Genomic DNA, 18,499 nt, shown 5'->3' on the forward strand with positions numbered 1-18,499 from the left:
AAACCTGGGCACAATCTAAAAACTTAACCACATGAAATTGCTTAAATAAATTATCATATAGTATTTCAATGGAGAGACAGCTATTGTAATAGTTCAGAGGGCACATTTTATTTTATTTTATTTTATTTTATTTTTTAGAGAGAGAGAGAGCACATAATTAGGGGAAAGAGGTAAAGAGAGAGAGAGAGGGAGATAGAGGGAGAGGGAGAGAATGTTAATAGGCTCCACACCCAACACAGGGTGCCATCCCAGGACCCTGGGATCATGACCTGACCTGAAATCAGGAGTCAGATGTCCCAGGAGCCCTACAGAGGACACATTTTAGGTTAAAAAAAAATCTTAATTCTGTTATTTACAAATTCTGTGATCTTGGAAGTTCTTTATTCTCATTCTAACCTGTTTCCTCATGGTAAAATAGGGATAATTAGAGAATCTACCTCATAGGGCTGTTATAGGGTTAAAGGCAATAATAATGCAAGCAGTGCCTGGAATATAAATACATGTTGAACATAAATAAATATTGATATTGTGGTTATTATTAAGTGGCTAATAAAAGTCATATTCTTAAATAATCTTTAAGTTTATAGGAAAATGCCATGATAATACATTTTACAAGTGGGATGCCAAATTTTGTATTTTATATGATACAAATTTTATAATATATGCATAAATGCAAATGATAGACAGGTAAGTTATTACACCAAAATATCACCAATGTAGTAGAATTGTAGGGAATTTCCTATTTATTTTCAGTATTTTCTAATATTTCTGTAAAGAACTTTGTTTTTAATCAGAAAGTGAATGTTAATTACAAATTATGTGATTTTTTTTACTTTTTGGAAGAAAACAGATGGAATTAGACTGAAAGGCCATGGCAGGAAAGTTTAGGGAATATTACAATAAGAAGGCAAGTGTCAAGGAGCATGGTTAAGAGGCCAGGCACTGCTGGTGAGGAATTTCTAGAATTCCAAGAGTAAGGGATGCATTTAGATTTGGCAACAACAGGGAATTGCTTCGGATCTGTGTAGCTCTTGGTCCAGAAGGTTCAGTTAGGTAGATCAGTTGTATTTCCTGGCATCTATAGATTAAGAAGCTCCCTAGTCCCCTAAGGATTTGGCCCAGAGAGGCTATGAAGAAGGTATAGGTCCTGGAGATTATGCTTGAGTGGAAGAAGAGAGGGCCAGAGCACCTGGTTGCTCCAGTTCAATTGCACCTCTTCTACTTGTGAGGACTTTTTAACAATAAATTCAGCTTCCTGCTAAACCTCATCCTGCTCAGCTTTCCTTCCCTATGAGCTACACTCACCATTGGTGGCATGATGTGATAGTAAGTTTGAATTTCAGCTTAATGGATAAAAACATGGGCATTGAGAGGAGAGGCAATGTGACTCTCATCCAACCAGATTATTAATTGTTATTAACCTAGTAGCCATAGCTGGGGATAGTGTTGTGCAGGGAAGCAGGTGCATATCTGATTTGCCTGTGCCTTGGTGAGAGACCCCATGTAGCTGGGCTGAGAGATGATTTGTGGGCTTAGGAAATTATGGCAAGCATGTTGAAGCAAACAAAATATGCTCTCTTGTTCCAAGAGGATCAAGTAAATAAATGTTCTCCTCCTTCTCACTTCCAAAACACTAACTAGTATGTCCATAAAGATGATGGGAGTATGGTAAATTGACAAAAAAATTTAATTCTGACTTTCCTTAATCCCAGTCCTATTTTGGGAGTGGGAGCATGAAGGAACAATATATGTTTGTAGCTGATACATATGGCCACTATTGAACATCTGTATTTTTTGCTTAATTGTGTCAGTTCTCTGTCCAGTGCCATCAACTGTCTGAATTCGCTTTTGTATTCAAAGTATTTCATAACTTAATTAATCAATTAAGAACAGTTGTCCTGCATAATATAGAAAGTGTGCTATTGGAAGAGGAAGAGAGGATTACATTTCTATTTTTTTTTCCTATAGATTAGAAAGAGTGGACATTTTCCAATGCCAGAACTTAAGCTGTCAATTTCATTTCCCAACTTGACATCAGATGGTTATCCTGTGCTATACCCAAGTGGATGGTCATCTTCTAATGTAAGTCATGTGTGCCTTGCCATTACATCATTATTGTTATCCTTTTCAATTTGTGTTTAAATCCTTTTGCTCTGCATGACACTTCTGATAAAGAACTTTACCAAAGTAACATGGAGAAGCATTTAGAAAATTTTACATAATAATAATGACTTCCATTGGCTCCTTAGTAGGTATATTAATTTTCTACAACTGCTGTGATAACAAATTACCTGAGTTAGGTGGCTAGAAACAACAGAAATTTATTCTCTCACAGTTCTGGAGGCCAGCATCTAAAATCAAGGTGTCAACAATGTTGGTTCCCCCTGAAGGCTCAGAGAGAGAATCTGTTTCGTGCCTCTCTCCCAGCTTTTGGTGGCTGCTGTCACCCCGGAGCATGCCTGAGCTTGTGGTGGCCTAAGTGCAGTCCCTGCCTCTGTCCTCACATGCCTGTCTTCCTTGTGTTTCTGTGTCACCTCTTCTGTCTCTTATAGACACTCCTCAGTGGACTTGGAGCCCATCCTAAATCAGAAAGACCTCTTCTAGAGATCTTTAATTACATCTGCAAGGACCCTGTTTCCAAATAAGATCACATTCACAGGTTCCAGGTGCTAGGGCTTGGGCATATCTTTTTGAAATACTATCCAATCCACTAGAGTAGGTTTTAGATAACTACTTGTTGACTTGTGCCTTAAAATGTTTCTTATAGCTTTAATTTGTTTGAGGTGATCAAACAGCTTTATAAGGAGACTTCTTAACTGTTCCTAAGAACACACACAGCTGCACATAAGACAGTACAGTACTATTTACTCACTTATCAAACAATAGCAATATCACACCCACTTGTGCCTGTAGCTTTGAATGAGTCAATGTGGTAAATTATTATGGTTTAGTCTCTAAGACATAGATAACCACAATAAATATTGAAGTAATACATGCATATTTTCAACAATATTGACAATCTGTCTTCTTTTCAAACATTTTTTAAGTTAAAATATTTTCAGAAATCAAAAAATAGCAACAGTCATAGTTGGATTATAATATTTAAATGTTTCCCTATAGGCAAGGAAAAATTAAAGCTCTACTATTTCTCTCTAATCCAAACAAAGCAGGTTTGTGAGCATGTAGAAAGATTAAAATTGTACTTTCCCTATTACTTATGAACCGTTATCCTTATTATCTTTTATCAAGGATGTAGAGTCTTGATGAGCAAAAGGTTTATTAGAGTAAGTCTAGAAAACCAATTCAAGCACTAGCTGTCTTATCAATCCGCCATTTTAACCTTTATAGGTTATTTACATCTTTCTCCCACATAGACCAAGTGTCTTGTCCTTGGTGTTTAAAGACTCACAGAATATTATTGGATGAATACAGAAATACAGACAAAAATCCCTCTCTTTTTTCGTTTGTGTCACAAACCATCATATGAGCCATCATATTGAATAACAAATGCTAACCCTTCTTTGTTTCAGTAGAGTTTTTAATTTCTTTTCTCCCTCTGTATTATAGGAATTTACAAACTAATGTTTGATGAAAATAATAAATTTTTAAAAATTTTTTCTAATGTTTACTTATTTTTGAGTGCGAGAGAGCAGAGAGACAGGGAAACACTGAATCTGAAGCAGGCTCCAGGCTCCAAGCCCCATCTGGGGCTCAAACCCACGAACCACAAGATCATGACCTGGTCAGACACCCAACTGAATGAGCCACCCATGAAAAAAAATTTAATGAGTATATTACTATGCAATCATACTTTCTACTAACATTCTTCCGTTTCCGAAACAAGCTCAGTGATATCTATTAAAATTCAAAAGTAGCACACTAACAGTAATTATTATCTGGATGTGGGTGTATACAGCTGCTACAGAATAGTCTTTTCCATGTTGCACACTTACAGAGATGGATCTTTCATGTATGACAATGGCTGTCACTCACAGATTCTTCACATGATTGTACAAAGTCACTTTTTCCTCTGACTTCTGGCATTGTCTGATAAATGAAATATTTTCATTTCTTAGAATGCAAACTGCAGACCCAGTAGCCTTCAGGATCCGCTTGGTATCAACTCTGGGAAGAAAATGATTATAACAAAATCTGAAGATCTCAAACGAGGCACAATTCTGGTAAATTCAGAAAACCAAGACAAGTGCTACTTTTATCTCATGCTTTTGAAGTGAATAAATTCAATATCAACCTAAAAATTACTATCTTTTAGAATATTTTACTATGGTATCTTTTCATTAAATAGCAAAAATACTAATGTATACCTCTGGACATTTAAACAGGACTGCAGTACATGTAAATTTGCTACAATCACGTGTAATTTGATTCCTTCTGACATGAGCCAAGTGAATGTTTCACTTATCTTATGGAAACCAACTTTTATAAAAGTAAGTGATTGCCTTGTTCTCTGCAATTATTGAATTATGTTAACAAATATTTGTTCATTACTTAGGGTATGCAAGCAGAGTGCTTATGTAGAAAGAACTAGAAAAGTAAAAAAAAAATGGTCCAAGCTCCAGCTCTATTGAACCAACTATTTGGGTCTCATTTTCCTTGTCTGTTAGCAGCTAAGTTATCTCCAAAGTACCTTCCAGATATATACTTTTTTCTCAGTCTCTCTTATTCTTTTTTTTTTTTTTGCACATCTGTAAAGAAATACCTATGCAGTATTAAAGTTTGCATTTATCTTAATACTTTAGAACTCAGTTAAGGGACAAAGAATTATAGAGAGACAATCCTTGACACCATTAACAAATAGAACTAACATGTGTTATGGATTCATTGTATTAGATCAGACTATACACACACACACATATATATATGTATATACACACATATATATAGTACACTTATATGTACTATATATACATGTATTTGCATATATATATCTATTTTATATTTATTCATACATTTATTTAATATATATAAATTTAATATAAATATATATATTTATTTACATATATATTATATTTATATATATTTATTTATTTACATATATATTATATTATATATATGTGTGTGTATATATATATATATATAAAAGGACATTTTTTGGCTCCTGATAGTCAAATCTGTCTGGCAACAAGCTACAAAACTTAATCCATTGTATTTTGTGTGATTTGTTCCTCTCTTAGAAGTGGTGAATTATATGAAATTTCTATTTTTGGGTTCAACCATATTAAGTTGCTATTTTTGGAAGTCACAAACTGTTGGGTATTGGCAATTTCACATTTAATCCTAAAAAGCTTCTATATAAATTTCATTACCAGGGTGTAGCTGTTTTACACCTAGTTAGCTACATGAAAAGGGGGCATGGTTTGAGGTTTGGTTTTGCTAAGGATAAATCTGAAGAAAAGGATTTCAAAAATTTTTCATTCTATAACAAGAACCTAAGTGACAATTTGAGTGCAGACAGGAGGGAGGGAGATCATTTGAAACCACCAGGCCCTTTCAGATGTTAACAAAACCAGTGTTTTTTAGTCTCGCAGGAAAATTCAATTATAAAAATTGCACTAACTCAAACATGACTAGCTCTCACTGTGATTAGCCTAATATATTAAAAATAAATCCTATTTGCTCTTCAGGCTCGTTTTTCCAGCTTAAATCTTACTGTAAGGGCAGACCTTCAAAGTGAAAATACATTACTGACTTTAAGTACTGGCAATCAAAAAAGAGAGGTAAGTACAACTCCTATATGTTTTGAAAACCTTGTACATTTCACTGTGGATTTTGTGACATGATGTTTTATAATTGCGTATAGTCCCTGAAGCAGTGACTAGTCCTAAGTAGCAGACAGTTTTTGCTACGAATTATATTTAATTAGCTTCAAGTGTGATTTCAGTCTTTGTAGGAAACTGGGCAAAAGCCATGATATTTACAATCAACATGCCACGTTTGACTTTACTGCTTGTAAGTAGCTATCACATTAAATTGATGTTTTTATTTTCATCTTGACAACAAATGATGCAGTTCTAATTTTCCTCCTTAAAACCAACATTATAAAGTGCAATTGACATCTGAAGAACTTGGAAAACGCTTCACAGAAAGTAACTGTACAGTGTATGGAAATAAATGTAAATTTTTAAAGGTTTTCTTCATTCCATCATTAGGAAACCTGAAGCAAAATTGAGATATTCCCTCATGCAATTTCACACATTAGTCTTTGGTAAAAATAAAATGGTTTGAGTTTCTTCCTACTGTATTATAATAAAATAAGGGCAGAGTACTTATTATAGATGTGGATACGTAAGCATAATTTCTCTTCTTATCATGGAAGAGTTTAAATATCCCATGTGGATAGTATGACTCATAACATTTTATTTTAAAGCTACCTAACATTCAGATGTTATTTAAAAATTTCTCATTTCAGGGGTGCCTGGGTAGCTCAGTCAGTTAGTTAATAGTCCAACTTTTGGTTTCAGCTCAGGTCATAATCTCACCATGGGATGTAGGATCAAGCCCCACACTAGGCTCCACACTGAATATGGGAGCCTGCTTGGGATTCTCTCTCTCCCTCTCTCTCTGCCCCTCCCCTGCTCACTCTCTCTCTCTCTCTCAAAAATAAATAAACATTTTTTAAAAAACTATTATTTGAAATTAATACATATTTCAAATAATTCCAATTGTCAATGACTTCTGGTAAGTATTCACCTTTAAAGAATATATGCATATAAGGCATACGGCATACACATATAATGTTCACTTACATTATAAAGAGCACTGATAGGGGCATCTGGGTGGCTCAGTAGGTTAAGTGTCTGACTTTGGCTCAGGTCATGATCTCACGGTTCACAAGTTCAAGCCCCACATCAGGCTCTGTACTGACAGCTCAGAGCCTGGCGTCTGCTTCAGAATCTGTGTCTCCCTCTCTATCTGCCCCTTCCCTACTCTCTCTCTCTCCCTTTCTCTCTCTCTCTCAAAAAAAATGAATAAACGTTAAAAACAATTTTTTAAATAAATAAAATAAAGAGAACTGATAAATGCAGAGTTGCTCCATATGTAGGGAAGCCAAAATTTTACCAGTAAGCACTCCCCCAAAAAATGAGTATATATATATATACTATATTAGAAAAGAGTGCATTTGATTCCTAGATATATTTTGTTACAATTTTATAATTAGTTTTATTTCCCCTAAGTGTTAGTTTAAAATTCCCTTTATTCAACAGCTCATCCTAAAGGAAAATTATACTGGCATTGTTAAAATTCCAAAATGATCATTTTGTAATTGTGTGATCTTAGAGAAGTCACTGGTCCCGACATCTAGATTTCAGCTTCTGTATTTGTAAGTTCAGGGAGTTGTTTTAGATGTATTTAAAATCAGTCTCAAACAGTCTTTTTTTTTTTAATATTTTTTATTTATTTCTAGGAGAGAGAGAGAGAGAGACAGCGTGAGCAAGGGAGGGTCAGAGAGAGAGGGAGTCACAGACCGAAACAGGCTCCAGGCTCTGAGCCGGCAGTCAGCACAGAGCCCGACGCGGGGCTCGAACCCACGAACCGCGATTATCATGACCTAAGCGAAAGTCGGACGCTTAACCAACTAAGCCACCCAGGCGCCCCTGTCTCAAACAGTCTTATCCTGTACATATGTATACTCGTGCAGCTCAGTACTCCCCAGGTGTCAGCAGTGACCCACAGGGAGCCATCTGAGGAGTCTCCAAAATATATAAATATTATGCCCATTAGTTTGCTCTTTTTACCTCCAGTCCTCCCTGTAGCTTAAGGAATTGAGACATTCCTTGTGACAAGCAAATACAGAAACTTGAGCTATTATTAGCCATTGCCACCTACTGTGACTTAGTTTTTTTTCCTCTGAAACCTAGGGATGAGACACAGGGTGAATAAGTTTCATAGGGGTTTGGCAGCCACATTGAGTAGCTGGAACACTAAAAGCTGTTTACTTCCAAATTTTCCTTCAATTAAGACTTGATTTATATTGGGGTGCCTTCAGACTTCAACTCAAGTCATGATCTCGCAAGGTTCCTGGGTTAAAGCCCTGTGCCAGGCTCTGTGCAGACAGCTCAGAGCTGGAGTCTGCTTCAGATTCTGTGTCTCCCTCTCTTCCTGCTTCTCCCCTGCTGGTGCTCTCTCCCTCTCGCTCTCATGTCTCTCTCTCACTCTTACCCTCATGCTGTTTCTCAAAAATAAACAGAAAAAAATAAAATTAAAATAAAAGAAGATCTGATTTATAGATATTGACAAAAGATAAGTCAACTGGAAGAGACAGTGTGGTATAATAAAAGGTACAAGGGGGTGAATATATGTGCAGAAATTAATTTATCTGTACACTTAGCTTTGTGCATTTTACTATATGAAAATTATAAATTTGTAGACAAAAAATAAAGCACACTAAAATTAGAATTAGAAGAAGACCTACTCAGGTTTTTATGTCAATAACCTGTGGTGACATTCCAGCCTAAATTTTTATGACTATGATCATATGCTAAAGTCAATCAATGAATCTTTAACATGTATAATACTTATTGTTCTCACGAGTTAAATTCACCTCTCCTCCTGAGCATTCCAATTCATAGGCAGTTTACTCTTTACATATACATTTCTAAAGCATAAGATTATAAATACTTTTGGAACAATAAATTTGACATGATTAAATTTGACTTGATTTAGATTTTGAATAGAAAAAGGGCATTTTTAAATGTAGTAATCAGATTAATTACATCATTGGGTAGAATATTATAGCCTGTAAGAACTTAATGTACCAGGAGTTATAATAGGTGTTTATCAATGTTAACAGACTTGTTTAATAATTTTCAGTTTGCTATTCAAATATCCAAAGATGGACTGCCAGGCAGAGTGCCGTTATGGGTCATCCTATTGAGTGCTTTTGCTGGATTGTTGCTATTAATGCTGCTCATATTAGCACTGTGGAAGGTAAGCACCAAAGTTCCTTTGATTTTCTATTTCAACTATCAATAGCAAATTGGTGAAATAAATTATTAGTTATCCAAGCTGTGTAATACAATATTATACAGCCATTAAAAATATTGAGGGACATCTGAGTGGCTCAGTCAGTTGAGTATCCAACTTTTGATTTCGGCTCAGTTCATAATCCCAGGGTCATGGAACAGAGCCCTGCATTGGGCTCCGCGTAGAGCCTGGAGCCTGCTTGAGATTCTTTCTCTCTCTATTTCTCTGCCCCTCTCCTCACTAGTGCTGTCTATCTCTATCTCTCTAAAATAAAATGGAAAGAAAAATATTGAAATGATGGGACCAAGATAAAATTTTTTAAAAAATGTATCTCTCAAACATTGTGCACAACTTAATCCCAGTTTTGTACAAGAAAAAAAAATAAACAAATCCAAAAAACATAATGAATCTCTCTAGAGGTTGGGATTATAAGGGACTTTTATATGTCTATAACATTGAGAATTATAAATTAAGTATACATTACTTTTATAAGGAAAGAAAAATGAAAACTCTCTTTTATTAAAAAATGAATTCCTTATCAGTTTAAGAAAATATAAGCAATAGAATGGTTAAGATGAACCTTATCCTAATGACTTATCTCTATGTATCTTAAAAACTAAGATTCCTTTTCTGTATAAAGAAATATACCATATTTTATGCAATAGTTGTGTGCATGAGTGAGAGATGAGAAATTTATTAATTAGTTGATGGAAACAGAAAGATTACTGTTTCACTGACTCCTACTTCTTATCCTCTTGTGAAACTATTTCTGTTGGGTAAATCCATAGATTTACATAGATGTTTGCTTATACTGAAGTATGTGAGATTTTTCAAACTCTTAGCTACATCATTTTAAAATTAAACAGAACTGAGGGGCATCTGGGTGGCTCAGTCAGTTAAACGTTTGACTTCGTCTCAGGTTATGATCTCACGGTTCCCGGGTTCAGCTGTCAGCACAGAACCTGATTTGGATTCTCTGTTACTCTCCCTCTGCCCCTTCCCTGCATGTGATCTGTCTCTCTCAAAAGAAATAAATAAACTTTTAAAAAGATAATTAAATTAAGTTAAATTAAATTAAGCAGAACTGAGATGATAGCATTTACAATAAATTTAATAGAGAATAAAAGCCCACAGACAAGTTGAATTTAATGTTCTTCCAATTAAACATCAAATTGGTATTTATTCTAACATAGTATCATCCTATATTTTACCAAATTGTTCTATTAAATAGCTAAACTGTGTTAAAAATGCAGGTTGTGGCTACATATTACTTTTTCTAATACCTGAGCAGTAGAATTCTCTTTTAATCAAATAGTTCTAATAATAAATTTCTGTCCTACCAAATTGCCAAATGTTCGTATCCTTTTCGACTCTTAAAATAACTAACTTCCTCTTTTGGGGGGTGGGTTTACACTTAGAGAAGATGATAAAACCATGTTAAAGATGTAGATCAGTAGCATTTCCAGCAAAGTCTCTGAGACAGAATTAATTCTTTGCTTTCTCAAACCTCCGGCTCTCAGGGGTTACCAGTGCTCTGCAATACCTGGCTTTGCCACACTGTGGTACCCAAGACCTGGCTTAGTGGTGCTGCAGTTGTGCCTGAAACCTAGAATGTGGTTTCTTCATTTATCTACACCTCTGTTTCAGAGAGGGTTTTGCTGTTGATTTCTTCCCGTGTGATCTGTTCTGAGCACTGCACTTGCCTGTATAGATTTAGGGCATGGCTGATAAAAGAAAAGGAAAGCCAGAGCTGATATTTGGATAGGTTTTCTCTGGTGGCATATGTCTGCTTAAAACAAATATGTTTTATCTACTTGTTTCTTTTGGTCACCAGTCTGAATATAAAGGTAAAAATAAACACATCCAGTCAATGATGTTTTTTTGATACATTCTTAGATCTTTTTAGCCCCAGGAAGGAAGGTAATTTAGCAACCTTTGCACTGCTCTAAGCAGTAGGTACATTTAGTTCAACCACTTAAGTGGGAGATGCCTCAATCAGAACTGTGACTCCACAGAAAAAGGGAATTAGGACTTCCTGAGTGCTTTCTGCATGCCAGGAACTGTTTTAGCTTTTCCACTGTAATATTAACATCAATCCTCTGAGAAAGACACTACTGTGAACCTCATTTTGTTAATGAGGAAGCTAAGATATATATATGTTCCCCGAGGCCACATCGTTTTTATCAGGTTCAGAGTAAGGACCTCAACCCAGACCATTTCACTTCATTGCCAACACTATGAGCCCTTTGCTCTGTGTTCTCTCTTTCTTTTGTTCACTCTGTTGTCCTTAAACCTTTTCAACTCAGTACTTTAACTACGTTTTATACTTGATAACATTGAAGCAAAGAAAAGTTAAGTAACTCTCCCAAGATTACCAGCTACTAAGGGATTTAATTCAAGCAATAATCTATCAGCAACGCCCATCCTTTTTCCAGTATTTCCCACTGCTGCAGGCTATGGGGCAGGGCTCTTCATCCTGGAGCTCCAGGAATTGGGTTTTGTTCCAGAGAGTCATGAATTCTCTGAAATGTATAAAAGTATTTTGTTTTAGAATGAGAGTCCCTAGTTTGATTCAGTCTTTCAGCTGGTCCATTATATGAAAAAGATTAAGTGCCCCTCCCCCTGCTTTAATGCCATGTTGAACATCCCTGAAGCGTGTATTTGGTATGTAGTAGGCTCAGAAAAGCTACTGTCATTCCCAGGGATCGTTTTATACTAATTATACCGGGAGCAGAAACCTCAGGACTATCCCTTCTTTCTCCTCCTTCCAAATCTGAGCACTCTGGAAGTTCATGGGAAATTCCTGGCTCCATACAGAAGACAGGCCAAAGATTCTTACTGGAGCTGTGAATTTATTTCAAAAGGCACAGTCTTTATATAATTTACCCCTGAACCCATGACAGAAATTGAAGTTTGACAAAATCTTAGTAACAGCTTAATTTACTTAATATTGAAGAGCGAAGGCTTGTAGGGGGCACAGTCTAAATAGATTGAGAAACAAGCCCTGGAATATGGTAGGACATATTGAGGGGGAAGATCAGTCCAGCCAATATAACCAATGGAATGAAATGAGACTCAGCCCATGGAGGAAACTTGAAAAAGCAGAACATTTCTCTCTCTTAATTTGATTTCATAGCAATGCCTGAGGTTCCATCAGTGATGATTTATTTACAAATCCTAAAGCTTTGTTCCTCATCCACTAGGCCTATCTTTGGTGGATGATGGGAAATAGCACTACAATTTTTTAGTTTTTTCTGTATTAGTATCAATTTATTCATTCAACATTTATTCTATGTTATAGTCAGTAAGCACGTACTTCCTACCAGGTACTGTTTAATCTGACCCTTTGCCATAGGGTTTTGAACTAGGGAAGCATAAATAAGATCTAGCACTTACTGATAAGTAAATATGAAAAGACAAAGAAAGAAAGTGAAAGTTGTTAGGTCTGGGCACTGAAAACAAACTTAACTTGTTTTTAATCTTGGTTAGTATTGGTCTTCATCAGTTTGAAACTATGTTCTATATTCACCTAGTCTCCACTCCTATGACCCAACTTCCACTAAAGACCCAAGTTAGTAGAATTAGTTGGGTGAGAAAGTTCAGATAACACAATTAAGTTTTCAAACAGAGCATTTAGTGTGTGAAAGCAAAGGAAAGTTGGAAAGATGCAAGAAGACTTGAGAGTGGAAGGCAGGAGATCGAGAACAGGGCAGAGCAGGAGAAAGAAAAGTCTTACAATTCACCACCTGTGTCTGTGAAAGCCTCGTCTGATTTATTTTTGACTCAGGACATGCAGTTAAGGAGCCTGATGATTTTTGAATCCAGTACTTTTAGTATTGGCTCAAAGAAAAAAACCCAAGACATGTAGAACTGCTGTTAAAAGAGGAACAGATTCATTGTTTTTTTCATGTTTATTTGCTCTGTTGTCTTTGCCTCATCTTCCACCAACTAGATTCTGGCATGATGGAAAACATAAAGAAGTTAACTTCTCCCACTTAAAAATGCATATTTTTGACCATGTATCCCTTGTAAGCCCTCAATTATTCAATAATTATTTTTTAGCATATCATTCCCTTGCATGATTCACCATAACTTCTTGACTAAAATAATAGGAAGGTACCACACTTTCAAAGAACTAACTTATTGTCTGCTTGAACTATTAATAATCTACTCTGAATTTTTTTTTTTATTTTTTCCAGTGTTTTTATTTATTTCTAGGAGAGAGAGACAGCGTGAGCAGGGGAGGGTCAGAGAGAGAGGGAGACACAGAATCTGAAACAGGCTCCAGGCTCTGAGCTGGCTGTCAGCACAGAGCCCGACGTGGGGCTCGAACCCACGAACCGCGAGATCATGACCCAAGCGAAAGTCGGACGCTCAACCGACTAAGCCACCCAGGCGCCCCTGAAATTTTTTTTTTTAAAAGACCCTCAATTTCCTTTTATTTAAAATGCCTATGTGTGGGATGCCTGGGTGGCTCAGTCGGTTAAGCATCCAACTCGATTTCTGCTCTGGTCATGATCTCACAGTTCATGGGATTGAGCCCTGCATTGGGCTCTGTGTTGACAGTGGGGAGTCTGCTTGGAATTCTCTCTCTCCCTCTCTCCCTGCTCCTCATCCACTCATGCTCACTAGCTCTCTCTGAAAATAAATAAACTTAAAAAAATTAATACCCACATTTTGCATTAGATTATTACAAAGGCCCCTTTCAGACCCTATACTTACTTTTATTTTAATGTACAAAAGGAAATAAATAAAACAGTTATAATTTTTATAATGCCCCAAATTACAAAGTACAATGAAAAGTTACCCATATTCACCCCTATGTGAAATTTCTTGTATGTTTAGAAATATGTTTCTTGTATCCAAACGATCCAGCATGTTTTCAAGAGGTATTTCCTGTCACATCTATAAAGATAGATGTCCTGAACATTTAAAGTTAATCCAGACAATTCATATCTCCCTAACCTCTCAGCCATAATGCATGTACCAGATTCCCCATGAGTTCTAATGACCTCAGTTTATGAGCACCAGTTATTTGTTAGAATTTCTCTGCCACATCCCTGAAAAAAAAGATGATAGCAAAGTGCCATTTAGTGCCAGCTAACTGTAGTTTGTATGTCTTCCCAAATATTTTCCCAAAACCTTTATAAGTTAATTCACCACAGGTACTAGTTCTTACTGGGAGACATGATATATTTAACCAACAAAAAAAGTTTAAAATGAAAAAGCAACTTAATAAATGTCATTTCTTCACATTCAATATTACTTAGCAGTCAATGGAAATAAACTTCTCAGTTATATTAAGTATTTGTATTCTTAAGTATTTGTATGCCCCAAATCACTAACATAGTATTAATTTAAATTTTATCCAAGGAGACTAGTATTTATTACTTAAAGTCAAATAATTAATTTATATTACGTTTGATATTTTCTCAACAGATTGGATTCTTCAAAAGACCACTAAAGAAGAAAATGGAGAAATGACATATTTTACAGGAGAAAAATAATAATAATTATTCGATGATCTATCCTCAGGTTTGCCTCAAATATGTGACAAGAAATATATTGATACAATCAAAGACATAGTCACATAACTTTATGTAATCCATCAGGGAGTAATCACTTGGAAGGTGACAGGTGAAGAAGATCCAAAAACAATACCATAAAGATATATTTTATAAAATGATGAAAAGTATTTTTAAATAATTACACATGTGTATTATTTAAGTACAATTACACAGTGTTTTGAAGATGAAGAATAACCTGTACAAACATGTTGTATATTCAATCAGCATTCAGAGTATTTAAGGAATGCATAAAAAGATTTTTATGATCATTGATAAATTAAGCTTTTTCCACTGATTCCTGTTGGATATCCACATGCAGCATGATAGTGAACATTTGTAAATTACAAGAAAAGAGGTAACTGAAAAAAGATAACTTCCCCTTTTCAAATGAGAAATTTTTCCTGGGTAGAGTATATATAAAATATAGACTAAAAATATAATTAAGTCACAGAGAATACATTCAGCATCTTTGTGTTGGGTTCTGTACTTGGAAAGTTTTCTTTCCAAAGTGCTTGGAAACTTCAAGCTAAAGGAAAACCAAGAGAGACTTGATTAAAGGCAGTGCACTGAATGGATTAATTTAAGCTTTCACAGAACATGCTTCATTTTGATATTGAGCCCTAAAACTCAAAACTTCATGCTGAAAACAACACTTCACAGCAATTTTGTGTGACATACCAGCGATTTGTCATGAAAAGCCATGTTGTGTGTGGAATATGCTAAGATGGCTTCTGAACAGAACATGGCAGCTTAGGCAGATGCCACGGAAATGCTGAAGTCATCTTTGCTGGGCAACTTTTGAACATTAGGGGCCTCAGGATGTAACCCAAAGTAGGAGTTTTCTCAACTCCTTGGTACATGGTTCATTTAAACCCTCAAGCTGTGAGAGTATGTTTATTTTTCATTTTTTAAGGTATTTAATTTTCCAAACACGTTTCTTATTTTTATGAAAGACAGTATTCCATTTCAGTATTGCATTTTACCAAGAAGACACTGCTTTTTTTTTAGTGTGGCATACAATATTTAAATTGAACTCCAGAAATGAATTTTAAAGAACTTTAGCTTTGAAACTTTGCACCAACATAAAGAGATCACACCTCTGTATGAGCTTCTTTGTTCCTGAAGTAATCATCATGGTGCCTTGGACTCTACTGTAGCATAAGCTCCTAGGTTGCTTGTTGCTTAGGAAAATCACAATGAATGAATGTATCGTAGCCACATGTATGAACTACTGCTGTAAAATTAGCTGATTCTTCTGCAACAACTCTCTCTCTCCACCTGGCTGACCATCACAAGACCACATCTGTCCAGCACCTTATCCAGAAAGTCCTGGACTCTACTTTTCTCAAAAAGCATCAAATGGAGGAGAAATTAAATGCATAGATTTAATTTTTTTAACTAATTTCCAAGGAATTATCTGAGAACTCAGAGTCAGCCTACCTCGTGGCGCTCCATGTCTACATCTAAGATCCTGACAATCAAAGCCATGCACCTGGGGAGTGCCAAGGTCAACAGTGCCAGAAGAAAGGCTCAATCTTTCCAGAGGTTCGATATCTTCCTGCTGGCCTGTAATTGATGAGAAAAGCCCACTTGGAATTTCCTTCATTCCCACTACCTATCTCCAGGTTCCGAAATCATTCTTTCCACCTATTCGTTCTTTACCCCATAAAACTCAGGTCTTTCTTATTCAGAGTCACCATGCTATACAACTCCTGTGCACAGCCTGTTCAGCAGCTCTGCTCCAATCTCAGCACATTCTTAGAAATAAATCTAACAGATAAACTTAAATTCACACTTGCCCTCTATGACTGCTCAGCCAAGAATTCACTGAACCAGGAGTGTGCACATTTTATGGTGTTAACCGTAAATATGGTGTTAACCCAGAGAGAAAAGATGGAAACAATGTCATTTTGAACTTTTTAGAAAACACAGAAAGAACCACTGGGCAAGATCAAATAGCTCCTTATAATCCTGGCACAGTTTTTAACATCAGTCATTCCCAGCTTTTAAATAGACTTTAGTGAACCAGATATTCATCTTCCTTAATACTGTAACTTGTTGAGATTCATGTGTGTATGTGTGTGAGCATCTGTGTGTGTGTAAACACACATGTACACACACCCACATAAATGCTCAAACACAAATCAAATACAAAATATCTCGATAATACCAAATGACAGGGTTTCACAAAAAGGACAAAAAATAAACACAAAAGTTATACCAGCAAGGAAAGTTTGATTCATCCACTTTGCATATAGTTTCCATTTTCATAAATATTTAACTTTAATGTACACTTCTGCAACTATCTAAAAGATGTAAATGTGGAGGTTGATTAAAATAATAAGTCAGCAGTACACATGTTCTAAAACATAGTCAATGAGTAAGAAATATATTAGCCTCTATAATTTTATTCTAAAGTACTTAAGAAGAAAAGTGTGTGCTTTTTAAAACTATAAGTTTATGCCAGAAACTTTTTATTAACTTTGGTATTTTACAAAATTGATTATTTCTTCCATTGTGAACTGAAATATGTATGAAGTCCCTTTCCAGACCAAACTTAAAAAGGTATATTGGTAAATTATTCAACAACTAAATAGTCTTGCCATGGCCATTTTCAAGCTACCGATATAATCCTAACCAGCTTACAAAACTCCTGAAAATTGATCTGTCAGGTCCCGTGAATCAGTATGAACCAGCTTCAGCACACCATTGAAATAGACTAGATTACAATAATAGGCAATAGATAGATGATAGATATATAGAGATACAGATATATATATATATATAAATACACACAATATCATCATACTTCAAATTATCCTTAAAATGCTCATCTCAAGCCCAGCAGGCATAATGCTACATGGTTTCCCATTCTTTAACTTCAATTTCTAAAATTATAGCCTTCCTTTAATATTACTAAAATTTATAAACTTTCAGAAGAAGCAAGAATTGAAAGCAAGAAAATCTAAAGGGTGACACAGTGAAAATCAGAACTTCACAGCCACTAAGAAGCTGCTTCACTTTCTCTAGGAATCCATTGCTCTGGAGCATTATTGTGAAAGTTCATCCTTTGCAAATATTTGTAAGTTCTATGATCCGATTTGAAATTCAGTGGTCCAATTTATTCAGTTATTTTCTTTGAGCTGTAAAGTCATGGGCAGTTTAAGCTGAATATTTCCATGTCATAAATAAATACCCTTGAAATGAGGCTTGTGGGGGGAGAAATGTTTGCAAAATTTGATGCTTAACCATAATATATGTACCTATGTATGCAAATATATATATGTATGTGTATATATGTATGTATGTGTATATATACATATTCTTTATATATATATATATATATATATTCTTTTCCTTTTACAAAACCAATATGTAGACTCAGTTGGAAAACAAATACCTGCACCAAAACCAAAAGGTGGCTGTACAACAGGTGCTTAAGTAGAGCTGGATTGGAGCAGCTGTGAAAAGCTGTGCACACATCCCTCTAAGCATTCCCTGGAAGGGCTACACCCTGGTAGCTTCCATACAGTGTACTTTTATAGAGGATAATGTCTTCATCAAATATGTTGTAATGTTATATGTGAATTAACTGTCTTGCTTTGTACAACACTGAGAAAACTAGGGAAGACCCAGGCTCGGAGCATGGTTCATGTGCTAGGTGCAGTCACGTTATTGTCCAAATAGAGACTTCTGGAAATTTATTTTTAAAAAGTAATATCCTACACATCCTTCATTTATTTTAGCACTTCTCAAGTCCTCCTCATTAGTCATCTACCCTGGCCCCAACCAAGAGAGATTTTCTAGAGGACTATTGGAGAAAAATCTGTTCAAAACCATGTACTGTCTGCTGTGAATACCAGCTACAGTGAACTGATCATTTATATAGAATTTCAGTCCTCAGCTCTTCTGTGACACAGTCAAGGGATGACATGATGCAGGTAAAA

General features: G+C 35.5%; 1 protein-coding gene across 2 annotated transcripts in view; it reads left to right on the top strand.

Moving 5' to 3' along the window:
* ITGA1 (integrin subunit alpha 1) overlaps positions 1-17,137 on the top strand; it is a 156,780-nt gene extending 139,643 nt beyond the window's left edge. For both annotated transcript variants that reach the window (XM_077752498.1, XM_077752499.1), the window contains 6 exons: positions 1,969-2,082; positions 4,077-4,181; positions 4,344-4,448; positions 5,646-5,738; positions 8,833-8,949; positions 14,425-17,137. In XM_077752498.1, the coding sequence (XP_077608624.1) occupies positions 1,969-2,082; positions 4,077-4,181; positions 4,344-4,448; positions 5,646-5,738; positions 8,833-8,949; positions 14,425-14,469 (579 nt within the window). In that variant the 3' untranslated portion in view covers positions 14,470-17,137. The remainder of the gene's footprint in view (positions 1-1,968; positions 2,083-4,076; positions 4,182-4,343; positions 4,449-5,645; positions 5,739-8,832; positions 8,950-14,424) is intronic.
* Positions 17,138-18,499: the final 1,362 nt, after the last annotated feature.

This window comes from Crocuta crocuta, unplaced genomic scaffold (assembly GCF_008692635.1).
Source record: "Crocuta crocuta isolate KB4526 unplaced genomic scaffold, BGI_CrCroc_1.0 scaffold181, whole genome shotgun sequence".
Lineage (NCBI taxonomy): Eukaryota > Metazoa > Chordata > Mammalia > Carnivora > Hyaenidae > Crocuta > Crocuta crocuta.